This window comes from Balaenoptera musculus, chromosome 13 (assembly GCF_009873245.2).
Source record: "Balaenoptera musculus isolate JJ_BM4_2016_0621 chromosome 13, mBalMus1.pri.v3, whole genome shotgun sequence".
In the NCBI taxonomy this organism is placed as follows: domain Eukaryota; kingdom Metazoa; phylum Chordata; class Mammalia; order Artiodactyla; family Balaenopteridae; genus Balaenoptera; species Balaenoptera musculus.
The window spans coordinates 83005034-83031584 of NC_045797.1; the positions used below are offsets into that span (position 1 = coordinate 83005034).

Sequence of the window (26551 nt, forward strand, 5' to 3'; positions counted from 1 at the left end):
AACATGTATACATGGGAGAGACCCAGGAAAACTGAGTAAGGCACCAAAATGCTGGAAACCCTCATCTTAAATACCATCTTCAGCTAAAGACAAAAAAGATTGTTTGGGGCACTGGTTTGAGACTTCAAAGGCGAGGAAGGCAACTGACAAGGAGATTAAAAAGCAAATGTTTGGTAAACAAATGCTTGCTGGGTATCACAGAGACAATGGGACACAGAGAGGAATTTTAACAGACTTTGCTAGGTTCCTCCTTGTCTACCACACCCAGTTCACACTCTAGTTATCCATGGCGACAGCGCCCTTCCTAGAACAGGTCCTCTATCTACATTCTTCTAGACAGTCAAGGGGAAGGTCAAAGTTTCTTCCTGTGTCTTTGGGGCCTTGATTGGTTTCAGCTTGAAATAATACGCATGCCAAAGAGACATTTTGGGGTGGAAAATTTTGCTCCCCTGCAGGATAACTGTCAATTCCAGATGAAAATATTTTTTAATATCATTTTAAAAAAGCTTTTATTTCTAATGTAATATTGCAGAAACACTGGTGAGAAAAGAACTCACTTCCACTCTGAATTCGCTCCCAGGTCGCATTCTCTCCCTGGATTCCCTGACCGGACCCCCAAAGCCTCAGTCAGCCCAGACAGCCTCGCCCTCCCGGGTACCTCGTCCCTTCGGCCTGAGCAGCGACCCTAAGAGCTTCCTGCTCCTCCCTGCTGAGAAAAGGGAAAGCAGTTCTTCGCCCTCCCCAGATTAATGTCGCTCCCAGCCCCGCCGCCTCCCAGACCTCACTAGTTACTCTTCCCTAACTCCGCCACTTTTCCACTTCCGGGACCGGCGCTTTTTTTCCCGGCGCCCGGAAGTGCGTCATCACCCAGCGCCGGCGCCCCGGCCCCACGCCGCCCAGGCGCCCCAGGAGGCCCTGAGATTTCGGGTTCTTGCGCGTACTGCAGCGTCCTGGACTGGAACGGGGGTCGCTGCTCCTCGGCGCCGCGATGCAGGTCTCCAGCCTCAACGAAGTGAAGATTTACAGTCTCAGCTGCGGCAAGTCCCTTCCCGAGGTGAGTCACGTTGGGTCCTCCTCTTCGCGGGGCAGCCGCCCCTCTCCTCCTCCCTGTCCCTGGTAGTTTCCGCTGGGCCCGGGCCGGCCCCAGACTAGGGGAGGCCCAGAGCCCAGGGACGGTGCCTAGGGGAGCTGGTCGGTGCTGGGAGACGAGGACAGTGCTGTTACCGCGCCAGAACCTGGGCCGAGGGGTGATCGGGATTGATGAGTTGGCTTGAACTTTTTTGGGGTAAAGTTCTCTAGAACAGAGGAACTGTCCCTTTGGGCTTGTATAATGTTCACAGCCGCTGCCACACCGAGGAGGAAAACGTGGACAAATTGGTTGACAGGTATTTCTCCCCCATTTTAATGCCCGCTCATCAGCTTTTCGTTGAATTCCTGTTATATGCCAAGTTCTAGAAATGCAGCAGTGAAGAGAAATGCAGACTTTGCGTCAGCAGCATTTATGATGTGGACGGCAGTATTTTTGAACCTTGCTGAACTTAACTTGATTTCGTTGAGTCTTAGGACATCAGAATTGGAAAGCGTTTGGAAAGTCAGCCATTCTCTTCCAATCTTTTCATGTTGAAAATATGCAAGAGATCCAGCGAGGGGAAGGGTGACTTGTCCAGAGCCATCCGCCTAGGCTCTGTAGCTTGGATGTTATTTCTCATAAGTGCTGGTCAGGCTGCTGTCGAAGCACTGCCAGTGAGAAGAAACTTTTGGCAGAAGCTCTTCCATTTTGAGACTGCTTGTTAGACAGTTGTTTTAAAACACGCCCCCTTTCTACATGGCTCTGTTGCTCTGAGCCCTGCCCTTGGAAATCAGAATAAGTGTAACTCTTCCTTGTGTCCGACCCTAAAAGGTTTGGAGCCAGTGATTAGATTCTTCTCAGAATTCAGGTTAAATAACTCCTCGTTCTCCAGCTGCTTGTCACACAGCATGATCCTTCTCATTTTGTTCTTTGGTTCTGCACATTTGCTGAGACGTGAGTACCTGCAGGCAGCCCTGTTCTAAGTGTTGGGATACGTGATGAACCGGTCAGATAAGGTTCCCTGTTGGGGAAAAGGATAATAAGTAAGCAAATAGGACAACTTCAGATACTGAAAAGTGCTTTGAGTGCTGAGTGTCTATAAGAGAGCACTTGTGGATGAATTGTTTAGAGAAAGTGGTTTGGACTCAAGCCCTCAGGGAAGGCCCCTCTACAAGGGGGTAACATTTGAACAGGAACTTGGATGATGAAAAGGATCGAGTCTTGTGAAGATGGGGGAAAGGAAGAGTTTTCCGTACTGAGGGAACAGAAAGTGTCAGTGACCCACGATGGAAGGCACTTGGCACGTTGGAGAAACAGGAGAAGCACAGGTTGTGGCTGTGGAATGCTGAGTGGGGCAAGAGGGTGGGGACAGCTGAGGCTGGAGAGGTGGGCCTTGTAGGCCAAGGCAGGAAGTTAGGGTTGTATTCTTAGTGCTGTTGGAAGCTGTTGCTGGGTTTCAGACTGGCTGCTCTCTGGTAAATTACTGCAGCTGGGGAGGGTGTGAGTGGGGATGAGTTAGGTGGTCCACCTGAGAGATGGGTGGCTCGGGCTAGGATGGTAGCAGAGGAGATGCTAAGACTGGGTGGGGTAAAGGAGGTGTTTTGGAGGTAGGCTAATGGGTTGGATAGTCGTAGGGAGTTGAGGCGAAGGAAAGAATCAAGAGAGAACTCTTAGGGTTTGGATCTGAATAACGGGGTACACGGTGTTGCTGATAACTGAAATGGAGAATTGAGCACATTGGGGGTCGGGGGACGGTAGTGAGCAAAAGGTATTAAAAGTTTTATTTTTGGTACTGAAGGTTTGATGTTCTGATAAACATCAGGTGGAAATGCTGAGTAAACAGGTATGTGTATCCTGTTAGGGAATCTCTCTGAATCTTCTTTTAAAGTAATTCTGACTTATCAACAAATTGCCTATTTTGCTTTACCTACTTCAAATGTAAGATCAAGCAGGGTTTTTTTTTTTTTTTCTTTTCTTTTCTTTTGTTTTTTTTCAACAATGGCGGGGTGCCTGTCCAGTGAGAGAATTAGGTCATCAGCATTCCCAGAGCTCTTTTGCTGGGTTTCTGGTTAAATTATTTGGCATTGGTAAAGTGACATTCTCTATCAGCTGTGATTTTATGGAGCACAAAGAGGATGCCTGATATCAGTGACAACTTTCAGTTCTTTGGTGAACTTCTAAAACTTAGACTGATTCATTCCTGCCCCGCGCTGACTCTGTCTTGTGTGCTCTCCTGTAGTGCTGTCAGTTTGTACAGAAACTCCAGAGTGAACTGTTTTTCATCATTTTTCAACTGTTTTCCATCATCACTGTTGTAAGGAATTTCTGGCTCTTTTAGGTCCCAGGCTCCCATTTAGGAGGCAATCTCAGTCCCCTCCTCTTTGCCCCAAGCTCATGATGTGTGAGACCAGCTATTGAATGAACTGCCCCCTTTTTTAGCATAACTCCCTGAGAAGAGGAAATCGAATCGCCTATTAAAGGAGAAGCCCTTTGTTTTGCTTCTATTAGGTTGATGTAGAAGAATGTATCGAGTGCCCAGAAATATAGTTTAACATCACCTTTTTCTTTTTTTTAAAGAAATTCACGTTCTTTTATTTATTTATTTATTTATTTATGGCTGTGTTGGGTCTTCGTTTCTGTGCGAGGGCTTTCTCTAGTTGTGGCAAGTGGGGACCACTCTTCATCGCGGTGCGCGGGCCTCTCACCATCGCGGCCTCTCTTGTTGCGGAGCACAGGCTCCAGACGCGCAGGCTCAGTAGTTGTGGCTCACGGGCTTAGTTGCTCCGCGGCATGTGGGATCTTCCCAGACCAGGGCTCGAACCCGTGTCCCCTGCATTGGCAGGCAGATTCTCAACCACTGCGCCACCAGGGAAGCCCTAACATCACCTTTAATTGAAACATTTCTGCCTAAAATGAAATCAGAGCAGTGTAATCACGAAGTCTAGCACAGACCTGTAAATCAATGCCCTAAAGACAAAGGCAGGAGGAGAGCTCTGGCTCAGACTCAGGCCCTTCAAAGAGTGACACCTGTTCCAGTGTCGACACTGCCTCAGGCGTCACACTTAGGGTCTTCAGGAGTGGGACTACATGACCAGAGAGTCCTAAAGATTATAATGTCCTGTGTCTGACATGGGCTGTACATTGGGTTTGTGCTTTTAGAAGTGACATCTGTTAATTTTTCTCTTGCTTTTCTTTGATTTCCTGAGGGTATGGCTTCTCAACCTCGTCATTATTGACGTGTTGGGCTGGACAGCGCTTGTTGTACAGGCTGCCCTGTGCCTTGTAGGAGCTTTGGCAGCATCCCTGACCTCTACCCACTAGTTGCCAGGAGCGCCCACCCCTTCCCACTGTGGCAGCCAAGTGCGCTTTAAGAATTGCCAGATGCCCTTTGGAGGCAAAATTGGCCCTGGTTGTGAACCACTGCTTTAAGGTAATCGTAGTGATTAGTGCTTCATCATTGGCACCTGTTCATGCAATGGACCTATGCTGCAAGCTAAAATAAGGTACAGGAATTACAGAACAAAATCTGGTGTCAGCGAATGGGACTTTTAAAAGTATCATTTCTTTATTATCAAGTGTCAGCTGTTTGGTCAGTTATTTATCTAGGTTTATGTTTTGTAAAAAATATATTTCTTTAAGAAACTTTCTCCATTTAATGTTTGCTTTGTACAATTTCACCTAAATGAAGTTCTATATGTTAGTTACAACCCATAACATTTGAGGCTCACTCCTTTCCCTTAGGCTGATTAGATGAGCTAGTTTTCTCTTGTGTAAAATATGGAAGTTCTAAAAATTTACTGTCTAGTTTATGTAAATATATAACAGAAAAAAATCCATGTAACAGGATGTTAACAGTAGGGTTACAGAGTATTTTCATTTTCATTTTCTATGTGACATATTCCTGTAAAGTTTCAATTTTTTAATATGAGCATGTATTATTTTTGTAAGCAGAGAAACAATTCAAGTAAATATGTTTTAAAATAAAGTCTCTTTTTTTCTTTAAGTGGCTTTCTGACAGGAAAAAGAGAGCACTTCAGAAGAAAGATGTCAGTGAGTATTATTTTTTTCATTTCAGTTACATTTGTGATCCACGTTATAATGCTTTTCTCATTTATTGTTATCATATTTAACTGAAGGTTTACAAAAACACAGTGGAATTCATGCAGTGGAAAATAAACTTCCTGCCCTTTTCCTTCTTTTTTTTTTTTTTTTTTTAATTTTTATTTTTTTTTTTTTTTTTTTTTGGCTCTGTTGGGTTTTTTTGTTGCTGCGTGCGGGTTTTCTCTAGTTGCGGCGAGCGGGGGCTACTCTTCCTTGCGGTGTGCGGGCTTCTCATTGCGGTGGCTTCTCTTGTTGTGGAGCATGGGCTCTAGGCGTGCGGGCTTCAGCAGTTGTGGCACGCGGGCTCAGTAGTTGTGGCGCACGGGGTGAGTTTCTCCGCGGCAGGTGGGATCTTCCTGGACCAGGGCTTGAACCCGTGTCCCCTGCATTGGCAGGTGGACTCTTAACCACTGCGCCACCAGGGAAGCCCCCTTTTCCTTCTTAAGAAAACCTTTGTTGTGCTTGATACAGTCCCGTGGGTATGGGGTTTGATTTTACCTACTTAAGCACTAGTAAGTTAGCTTGTTACTGTTTCCTGGATGATAGCAGAAGACGTAGGACTCCTGGGTCAGAGACAAGGGCTCCATTACTCAGGCGGCACAGCAGATAGCATGAGCACCAGCATGCTTCTGTCACCCCCCTGCCCAAGTTCACAGGGGCACTCAGTGTGGCCCAGATGGGTGCACTGCATGCAGTGGGTTTGTGTTGCAGCTGAGGAACACTGAACTTGAGAAGTCCACTGCCTTCACAGCAAGCAGTAAACAAGCCTGCTGTTTGTCTAGAGGACACTCACCTGTGGAGGTTCCCAGCTGCATAAATAATGCTGAGAAATGACTCAGGTAAAGGAGTGGCCAGGGCCTCACAGTCTTGCCATACCCAGCAAGACCAATAGGATGCAAGCAGTGCTAGAAGGACTAGCTCTCCTAACACTTCCATAATCACTTTGTTTTCATGTGTATCATATCTTTTTCCATTTGTTAAATCCATTTGTCAGTTTTTGAGATACAGAGACAATGAACATTTTCTTTCTGAACAAAGTAATTTTACATACAGGACATATGAACATGAACATATGATCATTGTAGAAGATTTTGATTCTTTAAGTTATGACAGCAGGGAAGATAGGTTTGTAAGATCAGTTTTTAACTTAAATCATTTTGGACAAATTTTCATTAAATTTTTTCTGTTACAACTTGTCATAGTTGAAAGATGATTAACTTCCCACATATTTTGTTCAAGTTATTTTCTGAAAATCAAAGACCTAAGATATTGAAAAGGTTTCTGGATGTGAGATAAATACCTCAAAGCAAGCATCTTGGAAAAGTAGGCTTTATATAAAATTAGAAAATTACAACTTTAAATCAAAGGAAAAGAATAATTGCTGCTTTCGCAGTGCTTACTGATGTTGATTTCTTCTGATTCTCTCATTACACTCCAGTGTTCTAGCGTGTAAGAAAACAGATTCAGATTACTTAGAGGAAAAAATTGTTCATTGACTCCTTTCCAGCCCATCTCAAAACTGTCATGTGTCTTCCAAATTGAGTGGGCCACTCCTGCTCAGTTGGTTGGTTTAGTGAACAAGGCAGTAATGTGCCAGAGAGTCATACACGGTCCTTACAGTGAGCACATTGTTACAATAGCAGCCAGCAAGAACCCACACTTTCTTGTTGCAGGAAACCAGTTTCTGTGAGAGTACGTTTAAGTGTTTTGACCCAGAAAGATTGCTCTAAGGCTTCCGCTAGCCTGGATCTTCTTGGCCGCAGATCAGTGCTGCCACAAAGAGGCAAAAGTCAGCTTGGTAGCAGCTTCTTATATAAACTTAAGATTTTAAAGGTTTAGACTTGTTATTATTTAGGAGAAAAAATGGTAAAGATTTTTGTCTTAGCCATGATCCATGATTGAATAACAATAGTGGTTTAATGTTTATTCTGTTCCCCCTTTATCCCGGGCTTGAAACTGGATGTTTGATGCACTATTATGGACATTTTTTTTCCAATTAACGATGACACTTTTTCCTTTTTGAAACATAAAAATAAAATACTTAGTTTAGAAAAATAAGGTATGAGCTAAGAGAAAAGCTTGCTGTGTCATGGGCAGGGCTGTGTCCGTGCGCCTTCCCGAGGCTGGGAAGCACTGGGGCGTTGCCGTTGGTAGTGACCACTCTGAATACTGTGTTCCTGGACACAGAGTAAGCACGTGGCGGTTAAACCAGTTATTTATCTTCTTTCTTTGTAGATGTCCGTAGGAGAATTGAACTTATTCAGGATTTTGAAATGCCTACTGTTTGTACCACTATTAAGGTATCAAAAGATGGACAGTATATTTTAGCAACTGGTAAGTATCTTTTTGGTTATGATTTACATATACTTCGTAGCAGGAAATGCTGTGGTGGGAAAGGTCACTTTTTAAAAATTACCCTGACATTTTATTATTAAAAAATTTCAAACATATAGAAATATTGAAAAAACTGTATAGTGAACAGCCTGTCACCTAGATTCTTCAATAGTTTGCTGTATTTGCTTCATCACATATCTGTCTATCTATCTTTCTGCCATCCATCAATCCATCCTGTTTTTTGATGCATTTCAGAGTAAGTTGCAGGTATTAGTATACTTCACCCCTAAATACCTCAGTGTGTACATCATTAACTAGAGTTCAGTATTCGTTTATGGCTTTTTTTTTAAAGATAAATTTGTATAAGTACATTGATGAGTTTGGACAAATGCATACGCCTGTGTAGCCCAAACCCCTACCAAGATACAAAACATTCTTTCATCCAGAGCATTCCGTTATGCCCCTCACAGTCAATCCCTGCTCCCACCCATGTGTAGCCAGCTTCTGCTGTGATTTATTTTTTCACCACAGACAAGTGTAGCCTGTTTTAAATGGACTTCATGTAAGTGCAGTCATACACTATGTACTTTTTTTGTGTAAGACTTATTTCATCTAGGACTTCATATTTCAGATTCATTCATGTCATTATATGTGTCAGTAATGTGTTCTTTTTTTATTAGCACATGGTATTTCCTTATAGGAATATGCCACACTTTGTTAATTTATTCTTCCTTTGGTGGACACCTGGGCTATTTTCATTCTTCGACTGTTACTGGTAAAGCATTATGAACCATCTTGTACAAGTCTGTTTTGAGGACATTGCTGGGTCATAGGGTAGCTATATATTTAGTTTGATAAGAAACTGCCAGATGGTTTTCCAAAGTAGTCAGATCATTTTGTACTCCCACCAACAATGAATGATAGGAAAGGTCATTTTTATCATAATGATTTTCTCTATCATATACTAGTATTTTTTATGTCACTAAGATTTTATGTTAGCAGTATTCATCAGTATCAAAAAGTCATCAAATATAGGAAACTTTTAATGTATTATAAGTTAGAACAGCATTACCCAACCTGTTTTTGGTTGTGATTTTGCTGCATATATCCTGGGTATTGTCCACTTACATTTTTTTTGTTGGCTTAACATTATCCATCTATATCTCTTTTCCAACCACTTTCTTATTTGACAACTTTTATACATCCACGTGCTAGTCTCTTTTTTTCTGTGTCAATGGTTGTCTCATTACTAACACTATCCACATTTTTTAGCGTCCAGTTTTATGTTCAGAATCTAGATTATAATTATAGATTATATATAACATATATATTGTATATAGAGTATGTGTGTGTATATATACTATACTATATACTATATATATATATATATTTTTTTTTTTAAAAGCACTTTTCTTTTTTATAGCTACTTTATTTATTTATTTTATTTTATTTTTTTTTTTGGCTGTGTTGGGTCTTCGGTTCATGCGAGGGCTTTCTCTAGTTGAGGCAAGTGGGGGCCACTCTTCATCGCGGTGCGGGGACCGCTCTTCATCGCGGTGCGCGGGCCTTTCACTATCGCGGCCCCTCCCGTCGCGGGGCACAGGCTCCAGACGCGCAGGCTCAGTAGCTGTGGCTCACGGGCCCAGCTGCTCCGTGGCATGTGGGATCTTCCCAGACCAGGGCTCGAACCCGTGTCCCCTGCATTAGCAGGCAGATTCTCAACCACTGCGCCACCAGGGAAGCCCTATATACTATTTTTAAATGAGATCTTGGGCTTTGATCCATGCCAGAAAACATAGGACTACTTCATTCCTTTCTTTTAAAAATATCCTTAGTGGTTTTAAAAGTCAGTCTTTTTCTTTTCATGATAAACTTATAAAAAATGCAAACATTATAGAAATACATAAGATAAAATGTGAAAGGCCCTAAGATGACACTAAAATATACAAAATATCACTGTGCTTATTCCTCCATCTTCTTTCTGTACAGAGTACTAACATTGTCATTGTTGAGTTTTACAAAAGCCAGATCACTGTATAAGCGCCACTCTGCAGCCCTCACTGCACCTGCTCTACTCACTCTCCCTTTCACTTTGTAATATGTTTTGGCAGCTTTCCATGTCAGGAGTTACAGGTCTGCGTCATCCTCTTTATAACCTCTATAATGATTTACCATCATTTATTTAATCGTTTCCCTATCAGTGGACATTTAATTTGCTTTCAATTTTTGGCCATCAGTAAATAATGCTGCAGTGAACATTCTTCATGTCTTTGGTACACTTATGGGTGTGTTTCTGTAGAATAAATTTGTATAAGTTGAAATACAGATATAAGGTGTATGAGCATCACATATTTTACAGATATTGCCAGATTGTCCTCCAAAGAATTTGTAACAATTTATACTTATCACCAAAGTATGAGAGCACTTTTTTTGAACAGCAACCTCAATGCAGATACTAACCATTTTTTCATCTCTGCCATTTGATAGACAAAAACTAATTTTTTTTGAATTTGTTTTTTGAATTTTTGAATTTTATTTTGTTTTTTTATACAGCAGGTTCTTATTATTTATCTATTTTATAAATATTGACAAAAACTAATTTTTTAAAAATCTACTTTGTTAGATTATTTGTGAAGTTGATTAGCTATTTGTATTTCATACACAGGTTTATACATTTTCTGTGTCTTGCTTGTTTATATCCTTTGTTCATTTTTCCCTTGGGATGTTGGAGAGGGCTGCTTTTTTTTTTAATACCTTTATTGGCGTATAATTGCTTTACAGTGTTGTGTTAGTTTCTGCTGTACAACAAAGTGAATCAGCCATATGCATACACATGTCTCCATATCCCCCCCTCTTGAGCCTCCCTCCCATCCTCCTTATCCCACGCCTCTAGATTGTCACAAAGCATCAAGCTGATCTCCCTGTGCTGTGCACCAGCTTCCCACTAGCCATCCATTTTAGGAGAGGGCTGCTTTTAAGTTCTTTTTGTTTGATGTGCTTATAATGAATCTTACTTACCTCTAAACAAAAAGTGTACTCAACATATCTGCAGGATATTGATAATGAAAAGTATGTCCTTTAGGTTTTACATCACATTAAATTTTTTTATAGGAACATATAAACCTCGAGTTCGATGTTATGACACCTATCAATTATCCTTGAAGTTTGAAAGGTGTTTAGATTCAGAAGGTAAGAGGTTATATTTGAAATCACAAAAATAGTTTTTATATTTGGCTGCTTTTCTGCTTTTTAAAATGGGCATGGGTTGTGTATCAGTTTTCTGTGCTGTGTAACAAATTGCAATAAACGTGGCAGCTTAAAAAAGATTCATTTATTAGCTCATAGCTCTGTAGGTAAAGTCCGTCCAGGCTTTCCTGTGTTCTGTGCTCAGGGCTGACCTCAAGGTGTCAGCCAGGTAGGACTCTTCCAGGGGCCCTGGGCAAGACCCCTTTTCAAACATACAGGATGTTGGCAGAATGCAGTTTGTTTTGGTTGTAGGGCTAGGGACCCCTTTGCTGCTGGCTGTCAGCCTGGGGCCATGCTCAGCTTCTAGAGACCCCTGCATTCCTCCTCACCTGGTCCCCTCCTCCTTCAAGCCAGCAGCAGCTCATTGGATCCTTCTTGTGCTCTGAATCTCTCTGACCGTCCCTTCTGCCGCCAGCTGGAGAAAACTCTGCTTTGAAAGGGCTCGTGTGATTATAAATCTCTCCTTTGCCATAGAACGTGATGTAATCACAAGAGCGGTGTCTCCTTACGTTGACAGCGTCCACCCGCACTCTCCGGAGGAGGGGACTGTCCCAGGGGGAAGGCCAGTGGGGTCATTCTTAGAATTCTGCCTGGCACAGGGCGCAGGTTGAAATGGGAGAGTTCAGGTATTTTTGTCAGGTGGCCCCATGTTTGAGATTGAGGGAAAAGAAGTTAATGGGATATGTATTCTCTTAACTTGTTTCACTGTCTTCTTTTTAAAAAACAGGACAAACTCCATGTGCCGCTAATAATAACTGTTTTCATTCTTTATTTTCATTTAGCAGGTATACTGTGAATGAGTAAAAAGTTACTGTTACCTTTTTTAAAGCAAAAAGTTTTGAGTTTTTAATGTTTGTTGTTTTACTTTGAACATCTCAGAAAAACTGACAAAATTTAGAAGTCATTATGTTTTGTAAATTTATTATTTAATTTGCTTCAGTTCTGTAGAAAATCTAGCTGATCTGTATAAAGAAACTATAACGCTTTTAATTTTCCATTTGGTGTCTTGGGGGGCAATATAACATGGAAACTTTGTTCTTGTGTTATGTAGGTGCAAAAAAAGGAAGAAAACCCCAGCATTTGTATATAGTATTTGTGTTGCATTAGAATCTTTGCATCAAGTTTGTATTTTTATTAAAAAAGTGGACTGATAATTGTATTTTTCCTACTATTTCTTATTTTTCAGTTGTCACCTTTGAAACTTTGTCTGATGACTATTCAAAGGTATGCTTTATAGCATTGGTTTTTACTGCCTGTCCTCAAGAAGTGAATGAGTGGGATTTGTTTTTACGATAAGTGTTTTTATGATGTTTCCATTGTTAAATTTAAAATGGCTGTATAGTAAAATAAAACCTATTGTTTTCTATTAATATATATTTAGTTTGTCACATGTATGTGACAACCGGGATAGAGATAGCCTTTGGCCAGTCTAATATCGAAGTAAGTTTTCCATAGCATGTATGAATGAAACCTTTTCTGTAGTTTTAAGAATTGATAGCAGTCATCTTTTTAGACCATCTTATGTTCTAGATGTGTGATTTTCATTATTGCATTTATTATTTTCATTTTCTTATTCATATGTGAAAAGTACAGTAGCAGTGTTGTACGTTTAATTCTCTTAACCCTGCAAATAAGTGGTTGTGCATATACTGAAACAGTTCAAGACACAGCTAATATATTTATGTTTCCTTTTCTTTCTTTTTTGGTGCTATTAGTGCATCTTTCAACTCTTGTAGTAATTTTCAACAGTTACGAGATTGTCAGTAAAAGTGCCTTATTCAATTTAAAATGAAAAACTTTTACAGATGTCATCATGAAGGAAAATTGAATTTTCAGAGCTGACATGCTTTCTATGTTGTCTTCAGTTCTGGAAACCGTGGAGTACAGTTTATCCTTTTGCCTGTGGTAGCCGTTTATCATGTTTTGGGACTTGTAATTTTATAGTATATTTTCTCTAGATATTGATAAATTTGCTTTTAAATACCATCTGCAGATTTTTAAGATACCTTTGTAATACGTTAAATTTATACAAGGAGTCTGTCAAACTGTGTGATAATAGTGAGGTTATTAAAATGTGTTCTTAAGTAAAATAGGAAATGACTCACTGAGGTTACTGAGCAGTGCTCTTCATTACAAAGTGCTGGTGCCAGATAAATGAAGGGCATTTGTATTAAGTCTTTCAGTTAGAAGGTAAAGTTTGCCAAAAAACCTATCTAAGATGCAGGAAGGCATTAAGTAACTAATGGAGAGGTTTGATTCTTAAACACATTTCTTAACCGTGATGGCGAGTTGTGTTTATACACATGGGTTTACAGAGAGCAAGAAGGAGGATGAGAGAGATCAGAGATTTTCTTGCTTTGCCGGTTTCAGTGATGATGATGAAATAAATACTTTAACCTAAGCAAACTAATTTTCTTGTTTCATTTTCAGGTTGTCTTCTTGCATAATGATAGATACATCGAATTTCATTCACAATCAGGTTTCTACTACAAAACCAGAATACCAAAGTTTGGGAGAGATTTTTCTTACCATTATCCATCCTGTGACTTGTACTTTGTTGGCGCAAGGTATTGGGATCTAATCACCCTTTGTTTTCTCCTTTCCACCTCCCCAGGCAACTTCTGTTCTTAAAATTGAGGAGAGGGATTAAAAGAAGAATAAGACATTATCCCTGCCTTATAGTTGCTCAAAGAGTGTAGTTCCAAAGTGACTGGCTCATTTAGGAATTACATCCTTGACTTCTATTAGCATGGTGCTCTAAATCTAGAGAGACATGGGTGACCCAGTAGTGTAGCAGTGGTGTGAAGTCAGTATCTTAGCCCCATTGCATGCATTTTAAAACTTTTATTCTTAAATGCTGCCTTCTTTATGATTATAAAAATAATACATATCCGTTTTAGAAAATTGGGAATATATAAAAAAGAATAAAGAAGAAAAAAAAATCACCCATAATTATGCCACTCAGAGGAAACCCTTATTAGTATTTTATTGTTATTTCATTGTAGTCTTATATACATACACTTATAGATACATTTTGGATCTTGTATTCTCTGTGTTATTTGTAAATAATATTCTACTTAATGACTTCATAATATTTCCTTGGCACATGGGTAGTTTAAATCACTTTTATGCGTGAACCAACTTACAAGTAAGGTGGTTATCTTTTAGGTTTAGAATACATTTTTGTATCAGTTTTACAAAGGGAAGTGATGCTTTATGACAGATACATGTTTCTAAAAATTATATTTACTTGAAGAAACGTTCATTGTAGTTTACTGGATTTTTTACTTTATTCATTGTTTGGCAGCTCTGAAGTTTATAGATTAAACTTGGAACAAGGACGGTTCCTGAATCCTCTACAGACTGATGCTGCGTGAGTGTTTTGTTATAAGAATCCTGCTGTATTTATTTTGGCCTGGAGATGAAGCCAGATGCCCAATTTGTTGTCACATGACATGTTGTTGCATTTAAGCAGAGCTCTGGGCAACTTAGGTAAAAGAGTAACACTAAATTTTTTCTCACACAAAAAATTCACTGAAAGACCTAGTGATGTCGTAAAATTAAAAAAAAAATTTTTTTAATATATGTGAAGAGTTTTTAACTCACTCCAGAAATTCAGTTACTGTTTTTTGCTGTGTTCTTTAAATTTTCATTCATGATTTAGTTTTGTGATATTTTCTTTTATAGAGAAATTTTGAAATAACTTGGAGTACTATTTTTTAATTTTATTTTTTTATGCTTTTGCTGGCAGACATTTAAGATTTTTTCACATTTTCTTTTCATCATATGTTATGGTCTGTACTTTTGTTTTATTCATAGAGAAATCCTTTAGGAATGAATCTGTCATAATAGGATTAATACTGAGTAATAGCAACAACAGCAGTAGTGAAAGCACTTACTATGTGCCAAGCATTATTCAGGATTTTATATATATTCACTCATTTGAAGCTTATAACAAATTTTTACAGTATAGGTACTATGTTATCTCCATTTTACAGATAGGGCAGCTGAGACTCAGAGAGGGTAAGTAGCTTGTTTAAGTTCACACAGCTAGTATAGAGTGGAAGCTGGATTACTTCTCACCTATGTATATAATGAGCTTGTTGGATTTTCCTTATTGCTTTGAAAGGGATTTTTAAAGGTTGGAAGAACAGGTAGTGGTAAAAACCAGGTAAACTCTGGGTTTCTTTTTTTTTTTTCCACCTTGATTTGAAATACTCTTCTTTTCCTTTTTTTTTTTTTTTTTTATTTATGGCTGTGTTGGGTCTTCATTTCTGTGCGAGGGCTTTCTCCAGTTGCGGCAAGTGGGGGCCACTCTTCATCGCGGTGTGCGGGCCTCTCACTATCGCGGCTTCTCTTGTTGCGGAGCACAGGCTCCAGACGCGCAGGCTCAGTAGTTGTGGCTCACGGGCCTAGTCGCTCCGCGGCATGTGGGATCTTCCCAGACCAGGGCTCGAACCCGTGTCCCCTGCATTGGCAGGCAGATTCTCAACCACTGCGCCACCAGGGAAGCCCCCTCTTATTTTCTTTAAAAAGAAATTATAGTAATGTCATGATGCATCCTTGAATAATAAAAAGTTATCTGCTCTTTAGTAGCAGAATTTCCTGTTTATAATAACAACTTTTATTTATTGAGTGTCTCGTAAACTCTAGACGCTGTGCTGAACATGTAGTTTTTTCATTTAATCCTCACAACAACCATATGAGGTTGGTGAATACCATTTTGCAGAAAAAGAAAATGAGCCTAGATCAGTGTACTCAACAAGCTGGTCAAGTCTCAGGATTGGTGTAGTGATAGCCTGTGTTCTTTTTGCTTTGGGAGAAAATATATTGGGAAATGTGTTCTCGCGATGGTGGAATAGTGTTTTTGAAGAATGCCCTTCCTTGTCTCGTCCCCTGGCAGATAGAGTGTCACCCTGGGGTCTGAAACTGCGGGGACTGTGTGCCGTGCACTGGCCCCTTCGAGGCCTCGGCGCTTCGCGTGTGCAGACGAGCGAGAGCGTCTGCTGCCACCTTCGGCACAGCATTGGGTTTACTGTTTGTTTACAGAGTTTACTGAGTGTCTGTCGTCCCCGCCCTCCGCAGAAGTAGATGCTAAAACTCTCTCCCTTATCGCTTTACTATTTTAGGGAGAATAATGTTTGTGACGTAAATTCAGTGCATGGCTTATTTGCCGCAGGAACAATAGAGGTAAGCGTACGTTGACTTTATTTTTTAGAACATTTGCTCTGTATTTGATAACGAATGGAGTTTTATTTAAAGACAGCGTTGCTTGGTCCCTAAGAGCAGGGTGCTAATGAAGCCACAAGCCACTGGTTTGCTCTTCGTATGGACCGTGGGTCACGTTCCACAGAGATACAGCTGTGCCGTTGCTGCAGACTGTGCCCCTTGTGCGTTGATTTGGTCTGCGAGGGCCGTCATCGTCGGGGGTGAGACTTGAAGTTGCTGCTGACTTGCCAGCTCCAGTGTGATTGCCACTCTTGTTCTTAACAGGAGGCAGTCCCAGCTCTCTGCTGCTTGTCAGTTTTATGACTGACTTGCCCTGAGGCTTGTTTTTCTCGTCAGTGAAATGGAGATGATAATACTTACCTTGGCAACTCTATAGAGGTGCTGTGCTGGTGAGAATCACGTGAAAGAACCTATTTGAAAACATTATAAACTGGAAAGGTATATAGGGTTGTGATTTGGACATCCTCTATAGTAGCATTCAATAAATGCACAACATTTTCATTTTAAAGTACAGCACCTTTGAATCAGTGTCCTTCATGATTACCAGAAGTTTTTCTAGACTTGCATTTTTAATTACAATATTGTTAAATACTCATAATTTAAAAAAAGGTAAAAATGTCAAAAACGTATTATTAAAAAAGTACCCTTCTGTGCCTTCCAGTTACCAAATCCTCGTACACCCGAGGTAACTCTTTAATGGCTTGCAGTATTCTCCTTTTTTTTTTTTTTGTTTTTCTATGTATGTGCGGGTATGCATATGTGTTAGTAACATGGTTTTAAAACTTTTTCACAAAATTGAAATTATACCATGGTTCTTCATTTGCTTTTTTTTTTTAATGTAATGGTATATAATGTACGTCTTTATACTTTGGTACTTGTAATTACTTATAAAGCTAAAGTAATTTTTTAAAAATTAATTAATTTATTTTTGGCTGCGTTGGGTCTTTGTTGCTGCACGTGGGCTTTCTCTAGTTGCGGCGAGCAGGGGCTACTCTTCATTGCGGTGCGTGGGCTTCTCATTGCAGTGGCTTCTCTTGTTATGAAACACGGGTTCTAGGAGCATGGGCTTCAGTAGCTGTGGCTTGCAGGCTCTAGTGCGCAGGCTCAATAGTTGTGGCGCACGGGCTTAGTTGCTCCGCGGCATGTGGGATCTTCCCGGACCAGGGCTCGAACCTGAGTCTCCTGCATTGGCAGGTGGATTCTTAACCACTGCGCCACCAGGGAAACCCCTAAAGTAATTTTTTTAAACTGATGGATAGGATTCCATTGTTTGAATGTACTGTAGTTTATTAAACCAATCCATCTGGATGAAATTTAGGTATCTTTACTCAAATTATTTTTATGTTAAAAGATTAAGATTCAAAATGGAACACATGAGGTTGATTTAATGGAAACATATAAAACTATGTTGACAGTGTTATAATACTACTAAGCCTAAGTCAGGCCAATGAAGCATTATCTTGCTAATTACTTTTCTTGAGATTACCAAGGGGAAGTTTTAAAATAATTTTCTTGAAAAAATTGTTTATTTGAATAGAGTCCTTACAGAGCAAGCTAGGCTAGAAATCAGGAAGCGTGCTCTGTAAGAGAAGTTATGCATTAGAGCAGGCTGCTCTTTCACCAGCTGTTTTAAGACCAGCCCTGAGACTTGTTGAAGGGAGAGCAGAACCCCCCAGGCCAAGGGCTGGGTTCCTGAAATTCCTTGGGTACCTTGATTACTGGGGGCTTGAAATTTGATATGCATAGTCAGACCAGACTTTAAAATTCATTTTACATTAATTTTTTTAAAAAATAAATTTATTTCTTTCTTTATTTTTGGCTGCGTTGGGTCTTTGTTGCTACACACGGGCTTTCTCTAGCTGCAGCGAGCGGGGGCTACTCTTCATTGCGGCGAGCAGGCTTCTCATTGCAGTGGCTTCTCTTTGTTGTGGAGCATGGGCTCTAGGCGCTTGGGCTTCAGTAGTTGTGGCATGTGGGTTCAGTAGTTGTGGCTCGTGGGCTCTAGAGCGCAGGCTCAGGAGTTGTGGCGCACGGGCTTAGTTGCTCCGTGGCATGTGGGATCTTCCCGGACCAGGGCTCGAACCCATGTCCCCTGCGTTGGCAGGCGGATTCTTAATCACTGCGCCACCAGGGAAGTCCTGATTTTTATATTATATGTTGGATTTTGATTTCTTCTGTGATAGTTATTGTAGTACATATATTAAACATTTATCATTGATACAATAATATTTACAAATTTATATTTTCCCAGTTATACCAAAATGTCTTCATAACTCCTCTCCCCTCAACCACACCAGCCAAATCAAGGTCCATTCAAGGATCATGCATCACGTTTTGCACTTGTTTTTCTTAACCATCCTTCTTTTCTTCTTTTAAATTATAAAATAAATGCAGCTAATGATAAAACATTTAACAGTACTAAAAAGGGTATAAGTAAAAAGTTTGAAAAAGTTAAATTCTTATTCCCCACGAGATAATCAGTGTTAACGAGGCTTTTTTTTTGGTATTTGTCTAAAAATTTTCTAGTATTTAAAATGACTGTGTTTTGTTTGTTTAGGGCCGAGTGGAGTGTTGGGACCCGAGGACGCGTGGCAGGGTTGGCCTGTTAGATTGCGCCTTAAGTAGCGTCACAGCTGATTCAGAGTAAGTGGGAGTGAAGTCGCAGTTTAAATACTCATCAGCTTCTGATTTAAACAAACTTATCAACACTAAATTAAAATCAGTTGCTAAAGGATGACACTCTTAAAACATGTTTATCTGAGGTTGTGGTTTTGTGATTGTTTTATGTAAAAATCCTTTCCTGTGAAAGCTCACCAAGTGGGGAAGCCAGATGGAATTCCTTGTTTATTTAGTTGCCGTGGAATTTTGTTAAAACAAATACACTGCAGGAATTTCTATTTCCCATTCTGTAGGATATGGTGGTGGAACCAGGAGTCCACCACTCCATTTAACAAACAAAAATATGTGCTTTGAATTCTAAGGTAGAGGGAAGCAATGTTTTGATATTTTCTTGTTCCTCTTTGGCCATTCCTACACTTAAAATAATTGGAAAAGTAAATCACAGTTGGGGGATGAAAACCTCTAAAGCTTGAATTAAGTAATACCTATAAGCCCCCTGTCCTTTTCCCACTCACAAGAGTACTTACTGTTACACTGCTTGGTACATATGTTTTGAGACATTTTTTTTTTTTTTTTGGCCTTGACTCATGGCTTGCGGGATCTTACTGCACCAATCAGGGATTGAACCCGGGCCCCCCGGCAGTGAAAGTTCCGAGTCCTAACCACTGGACCACCAGGGAATTCCCTTCAGACATTTTTCTGTGCTCATATTAACACATGCAGATTATCACTGTCAGATCCTTGACATGGGATTAGTTGCTGTAATCAGCTCGAGAACGCCCTTTCTCTGGGGTCTTGTTATTCATGGAAATGTCATTTTACCTTGTCTTTTCAGTTGGTCAGACATTTATCTACAGTCATGTCACATGGGAGGTGGAGTGTTAGATGGGTGGGCTAAGAGAGACTAACTCTAAATTTATTGTAGAATTTTGTGTGATTTGCATTTTTCTGGAGGAGAGAAGAAGAAATATAGTTCTTTCTTTTGAAAAAATCAGCTTTGTAAAGCATTCTTGACCTAGGAAAAAAAGCTAAGAATCACTGAATGGAAAGATGTCTGTTTCTAATGTATACATTTTTTCCTCTGTCATAAGTAAAGAAAAAATTTTTTCCATCTTTTAATTATGACATTGAAAGTGAGTATAGGAAATTTTTTTCCTGAGTATTGTTACTGAGTTTTATTAAAGTAATACTAATGAATAACTTCATTAGTCATGGTATGGAATATAGTATATTAAACAATCTAAAAATGGAAAACTCATTCTACATTTGATTTTTCGTTTTGTTTTGGAATTACTTAGACATTTTTATTGTGAAATGTACACCTACAGAAAAACTCATAAAACAATGTGAAGATTACTGAATTATGAGTCTCTACATTTGTTAATAGAGTAAAGCAACGGAAAATGCTTATTAGTATTCATCAAATAGGTATGAAAGAAAATGAATCAGAAACTTGTTTATTTTTAGAAAGTAGAAAATCAGGTTTAAGTGAAAGATATTTACTCACTCTCTAGGAAGCAAAGAGGTTAATTTTCTCTTACCCTTAAGCATTAACTTGTGTTTGAATTAGAATAAAGAGACTTGTGTACAAACTCTGTCATTAATTGTTTCATCTTGAAAAGTCATTTAAGAAAACAGGCCAGTAGGAGTTATTTGCAGTATGTCTTAAGGTTATTTCTACTTTAATGACTACAATAGAAGTACCATTATACAAAATTTAAGGAAGGGATGTTAAAAAATAATCTTAACTGTGGTCCCTAGAAACATGGGAGTATTTTTTCTTTTTTTAATAGAATATTGATTCACAAACATTTTTGGTGGCCTCTTTTGTCCTTAGGGGTGAGGCATTTTTCAGCTATCATGATGGAGGTTATTTTATTGATTAAAAATTTTATTTTATTTTGTAAAGATGATTTGTACTTAGTGTAAAAAGATACTAAGCAGTTTCAAAAATGCACAAAAGATAGTAAAAATGACTTCTGCATATACACAGGCAGGTCTAATTTAAGTAACAGACCACTCTTCGTGCATGAAGGATGCTTATAGTTTTTCACTAGTACACATCTATTTACAGTTTTATGATTATTTCCTGAGGGAGAATATCAAGAGCTTGAACAGCATACATGTTCTTAAGGCTTTTGGTACCCATTGCTGAATTGCCTGACAGAAAAGGTAACATCAGTTTAAAGGTCTACCTACGTGTACAGAGTGCACATTCTCCCACCTTCCATAGCCCAAGGTGTTAATCCCGTTATAATAATACTAAGATGTCAGAAAGAGCCCGGGATATCAAATCAAAATACAGCTTGGTAGAAATAATCGCTAACAGTACTTTCTATTTGCCAGGTAGTGTTCTAAGTTCTCTATGTATGTTAACTTATTTAATAAAACAACAACAGTCTTTGATGCAGGTACTGTTTTGTATTTATTTTACAGATGAGGAAGTGATAGCCTTTGAGAATTATGTGGCAGAAGCATATTTATTTCTAGGGAAAGATGTTCTAAATATGCTGTTAAGTGGAAAAGCAAATCATACAGTTCCCTACAGAGTTTTATCACATTTCATAAGAAAACAATGAACTTATGTGTACAGTCACAGGGACGAAATCTGGATATGTTACAAAGTGTTAAAAGTAGCTCTGCCTGCTGATTCAGCTTCAGGTGATTTTATTTATTAATTTTTTTATGCTTAGCTTTATTTTTTTCCTACACAAACATTATAAGCCGTCACCCTCTGTTATTTGACATAGGTAGAGTTCTGGAAGGTGGAGCCAACACAGTCAGAGAAAGAAATACGTGTTAAATTTTGGCTAGCGGAGGACAGGCTTTTGTTCTTTGCAGATGATGTGATTGTCTGCCTAAGAAACCCAGTAGAACTAACTGAAAAACTATAAGCACTAATATGAGAGTTAAGTAAATTGGTTACAAAATAAATGTACAAAATCAGTGGCTTTGATGTTTATCAGCAATATCCAGTTAGAAAGATACAATGAAAAGCAGTTCTCATTTATAACAAAATAATTTGTAACAAAAAAATTGTAAAATACTGAGGGATAAGCTTAATAAGTGACTATCTGAAGAAAGGGACAAAATTTTATTAAGAAACAAAAAAGTTTGAATAGGGCTTCCCTGGTGGCACAGTGGTTAAGAATCCACCTGCCAATGCAGGGGACACGAGTTCGAGCCCTGGTCCAGGAAGATCCCACATGCCGCGGAGCAACTCAGCCCATGCACCACAACTACTGAGCCTGTGCTCTAGAGCCTGCGAGCCACAACTACTGAGCCCGTGAGCCACAACTACTGAAGCCCGCGCGCCTAGAGCCCGTGCTCCACAACAGGAGAAGCCACCGCAGTGAGAAGCCTGCGCACTGCAAAGAAGAGTAGCCCCAGCTCGCTGCAACTAGAGAAAGCCCGCGTGCAGCAACAAAGACCCAACACAGCCAAAATAAATAAATTAAATAAATTAAAAAAAAAAAGAAATACAAAAAAAAAGAAGTTTGAATAAATGAGGAAAAATAATGTCACCGCACTGAGAAATGATTCCAGAGTTCATTTTGAAGAGTAAATGACTGAAAGTGATGCAGACGAGAGGCCTCCAGGTTTCCCTGGATGCTTCAGTGTAGTTGCAGGCTGAGGCTTTAGGTGGCATAAGAGACCTGAGGATGCCAAGAGTCAGCAGTCTGGACTGAAGGTCCTGGGCCAAGGTCATGGAGACAATAGGTATTGAAATCAGGACTGTGGTCCGCTTCTGACTCATCTTCTAGGACCCTTTCCCCCTCAGAGCATTATTCTTGGTTACTGAGTGGGAAGCATACTCGAGATTCAGAGCCGTAAACATCCATCATTTTGTTACGTTTACAGGTTCTGGGTCCCTGTTTGGGGACTAGTCTTTATTTTAGCTTGACATCACTAACTTTAAAAATGAAAATGGGTATACCCATGCCCGAATATAAAACTGTTTTCTCTTAAGCAAAAAAAGGGCATGTTACTGTAAATATCCTGGCTTAATCAAAATGAAAGATATTGTCATACTGATCTTTTTCAATTGGTTTTATATTTTCAGAAACTTTTTTTGCTTGTAGCTACTTTGAAAATATTTCTTGCAGTTCTTAAAGAACATAATCTATAGATTTTTAAAGGTAGATTACATTTATAAGTAAAGGTTATTTTTCATTTTGATTAAGAAAGTTTGGATACAATTACCTTTTAAACAGAAGACTAGGAAATGTGATTGTCCCCATTAGAATTGAAGTGAAGATTAATAATGAATTTGTTATTTGGAAGGAGATTTGGCCATATATGCACGAAACACAAATGTTTTGCCTTTCAGGATAAACAGTTTACCAACGATCTCTGCTTTGAAATTTAATGGTGCCTTGACCATGGCAGTTGGAACGTCCACAGGGCAGGTAAATATGTTTAAGTTGGAAACTTCACACTTAAGTTACTACTTCAGGGGCGTGTATGTATCATGGGAAACATCCACGTGTCTGTTCACTGTGGGAACAGAAAATGAAGCATTATTGTTCTGGCCAGAGTGGAGAGGGTACTCAGAATGCTGTGTTCCTTCAGTACCTTGAGAAATTCTGGTTCTGGCCTGAATGGTTGGTGTGAGAGGCTCTCGAGCTGAAGCTGCAGTGGGGTATGCCTCAGGTGTCCTCCTGACTGTGGTTTAGAACAGCATTTTCTAGAGTGTGTGGAGTAGAGTTCCGTGGTCATACAAGTTTGGAATTCTCCAGATTTCTACTCTTTGAGGTTTATAGTGCATTTAAATATGTATTGAAGGCTCGGAGAATTCCTGTAGACAAAAAATGTGTTGAGTAAGTATTTCCAAAATGTATTTGCCCAAGGAACCTTTTTTTTCACCCAGCACTATCACCCATATCCCGTGCAGTGAGTGGTCAGTGGGACATACCTCAGCAAATGCTAGTCTGAGGAGTACAAATGAAATAGCTTCAGAGATTTAATTTCATCTTTTCTCTCTTTCCTTCAAGGCAGAGCCCCCACACTTGTAAGTCTGTTCTCACCTCAGCACAGGTGTGAGCCCTACTTCCAGTAGAGTTACTGCCTCTGTCATCTGTCACCTGGGACTAAGATCCAGCTTCACCAGGCCCCTTGCCTATCAAGACAGGGCTCAGAAGAGACCCCCCCCCCCCCCACCGAAAGTCATAACCCTGCCACCGCCATCTGTCTTGAATCTACCAGGACTGTCTTCATTATGCTTCTTGTTCTTGTTTCTGTCAGCCGCTGTGACAGTGCCTGGTACACAGTAGGCCCTCAGTGTATATATTTGTTGAATTCATAAATGACACAAATTCTTGTGGACTTTCCTTCTGGTTCCTTCCTTAATATAGCTAAGTAGTTCTCAATCTCAGTGTGCCTAAAGACTACTCTCAGGCTTGAGTTCATAAAACCGTATGCTGGAAGGGTAATTTAAGAGATTTTTCTGGAGTACTTTTGCTGGCTGACTTTAGAATCTTTGTACCCTGAGTGAGGGGTGTTCATTGTGTTGATAAAAAAGGTAATGAAGTAAATGGCAGCCGTTATTCTAAGTTTTAAAAGTTTCAAGATAAAATATTTAGTTTGTTTAAACAGAAATAACTTTTTTTTTTTTTTAGGTTTTATTGTATGATCTTCGGTCTGATAAGCCATTGCTAGTTAAGGATCACCAATATGGGCTGCCCATTAAATCAGTTCATTTCCAGGATTCATTAGATTTGATTTTGTCTGCTGACTCTCGAATTATCAAAATGTGGAATAAGAACTCAGTATGTATTTTTTGTTGTTAACATTACTTACTTATTTGCCTATTTTCCATTTAATGTTTCTTTTCTTTCTGTTGCCTTTTTTGAGCAGTGTCGGTTCTTGAGAAAGAAATATCAATACTAAGCATCCGTTTGGGCACTTCATTGGAAGTCAGTTACTTCGGGACAGATAATATTCATATTCAAAGTAGTCAAGATTGTTTTCTTCCTGTTAAGAAGTTTTCCTCATTTGCTGGAACGGGCATGCAATTTTACATGTTCAGTTAGGTAGAGAGTAAATCATTGTTTAAAAAAAAGATTGATCCATGAGAAACCCCCTAGATTCTGAGGCTGTCTTACAACCTTAGGAAGGTTTTTATGAGCTACTGCTAATCTTTCCGTATCAGTATTATTATACATCTCAATTTCATACCCTTTCCCCATGTCAAACAATTGGATTTTAGATATGATACCTTTACAATAATTTCTTATAGTGTTTTTCTTAAAAACAATATTTTCTTCAGAATATTTGATGTTCTCTGCCCTTCTGAGTGTCATTTAAAAGGTAAACAAACCCTGTGTGCTGGTTTTATTCTGCTTTCTGCTTTTTGCTTCTTCATTTTAAAACCTAAGTATTTTGAGAGAGTAGTAAAAGGTTAGCTCATCAACTGGGAAAAAATTCATTCAGTGTAGCAATTGCTTTTAAGAGTCTTTGCGTTTATTGATTTCAAACTTAGCATCTTTAGTCAAAAAGTGTTACTTTAAAAAAAAAAAAATTCATTTTTGAGATGAAGCGGGTGGAGGGCCCAGCAGCCTCAGCATTAGTTGCCGGAGGGCAAGCGTCAGTCTTTCCTGTGAGGGCTGCGCGAGCTTAGGGCAGAGGTGCTACCAGCAGCTCCGTCACGGTTCAGCTACTTACTGGTCAGATTCCCTGCCTGCTCGGACCATTACTTTTGTTTTCCATTTTCATTTTGTCAACTCTCAAAGTATTGACCTTACTTAGCTCCCTTTCTTTTTTTCTCTGGATCAGCTGTGGAGGTTCAGAGTTATCCTTGGGGTGTGTCCTGTCTCTCAAGCCCTGTTACCTTTGCAGCTCCTGAGACTATGTTAGGGAGAAGAGGAAGGGCTTCCGGCTCTTCTCAACTCCTGGAAGAATTACCCTGACGATTGCCCGGGAGCCGACTATGCTGCTTTGAGTTGGAGGGTTTTGAGGGCTTTCTTAGGAAGTTTCGTGGTGTCTTAGGCCGGAATTTTCTCTGCTCTTTTCTGATAATCCAAACTAGTTTACTTTGACACAGTATTTCTTTTTAACACTACAAATGCAGACATTTTATTTTTGAAAGGTCATAACATACTGGTAAAGTAGACGTTTTCCTTGACCTGGCTTCCATCCTACCTCATGGTAAACTTACCAATTTGGATGTATCCTCCCAGGCCCTCTAACTGCTGCATAGTTTTCCCCTACATGGATTTCTATGAACTGTGGCCCCTTTTCTTTTTTGTTCCATGCTATTATTATTCCCATTTCACCTTCCTTTTTCCTTCCCTCTTTCCATTTTTTGTTTCAGTGGGCACTTGAGACGAAAGGGAGGTAGCTGTGTGAGTTCCATTGTCTGTCTTGAATTAGAACCTGGCTGCTGTCTTTCACTGAGTGCAAAATTAGTTTTTTAACTACTGCCCCCACTTTGCCGTGGAGCCTCTAATGATGGGTTAATAAATGCAAGAGCTGGCAGACATTTTCAACAGCAGTTCTTGAAATCACGTTGTAGTTGCTACAGTAAGTTTTATTTTGGCGTTGTTGCCAATGACTAAATACGCCCTCTTGACCAACACCCAAATTACTTGGCTCTGCTTGACTTGCTTTCCTTGTTTACCTTTCTCATCACCTTTTTCCACTCCCATCTACTTACTTTCTGTCTCTTTTCTTTTACTTAACTTCTTTTAATTTTTAAAACTATAGTATATTTCCCCCCACATTAAAAAAAAAATTTTACCCTTTGCTATGTAATAACTAACACTTTATGTATTTATAGGGTTTTGTTTTGTAAGTTATTTTATAGTCGTCATCTTACTTGATCCCCCTCAAGTCCTCGTGAGGCAGCCATGGCAGATACCATCCTCTTTCTGCCATGTTGACCGTCTCTTCATCTTTGGTTTCTTTGAGGACAGGTTTACCTAGGGTGTGTTTTCCAGGTTATGAGAATTTTTT

At 39.5% G+C, this 26551-nt stretch overlaps 1 protein-coding gene across 2 annotated transcripts in view; it reads left to right on the forward strand.

Moving 5' to 3' along the window:
• Positions 1-880: 880 nt before the first annotated feature.
• Positions 881-26551, forward strand: part of NOL10 (nucleolar protein 10) — an 86713-nt gene continuing 61042 nt past the window's right edge. The window contains exons 1-11 of one of the 2 annotated variants that reach the window (XM_036873130.1): positions 881-1054; positions 5074-5119; positions 7406-7504; positions 10616-10693; positions 11937-11974; positions 13181-13317; positions 14058-14123; positions 15880-15940; positions 18537-18622; positions 22929-23007; positions 24217-24366. In XM_036873130.1, the coding sequence (XP_036729025.1) occupies positions 989-1054; positions 5074-5119; positions 7406-7504; positions 10616-10693; positions 11937-11974; positions 13181-13317; positions 14058-14123; positions 15880-15940; positions 18537-18622; positions 22929-23007; positions 24217-24366 (906 nt within the window). In that variant the 5' untranslated portion in view covers positions 881-988. The remainder of the gene's footprint in view (positions 1055-5073; positions 5120-7405; positions 7505-10615; positions 10694-11936; positions 11975-13180; positions 13318-14057; positions 14124-15879; positions 15941-18536; positions 18623-22928; positions 23008-24216; positions 24367-26551) is intronic. The other variant, XM_036873131.1, reaches the window with a different exon arrangement.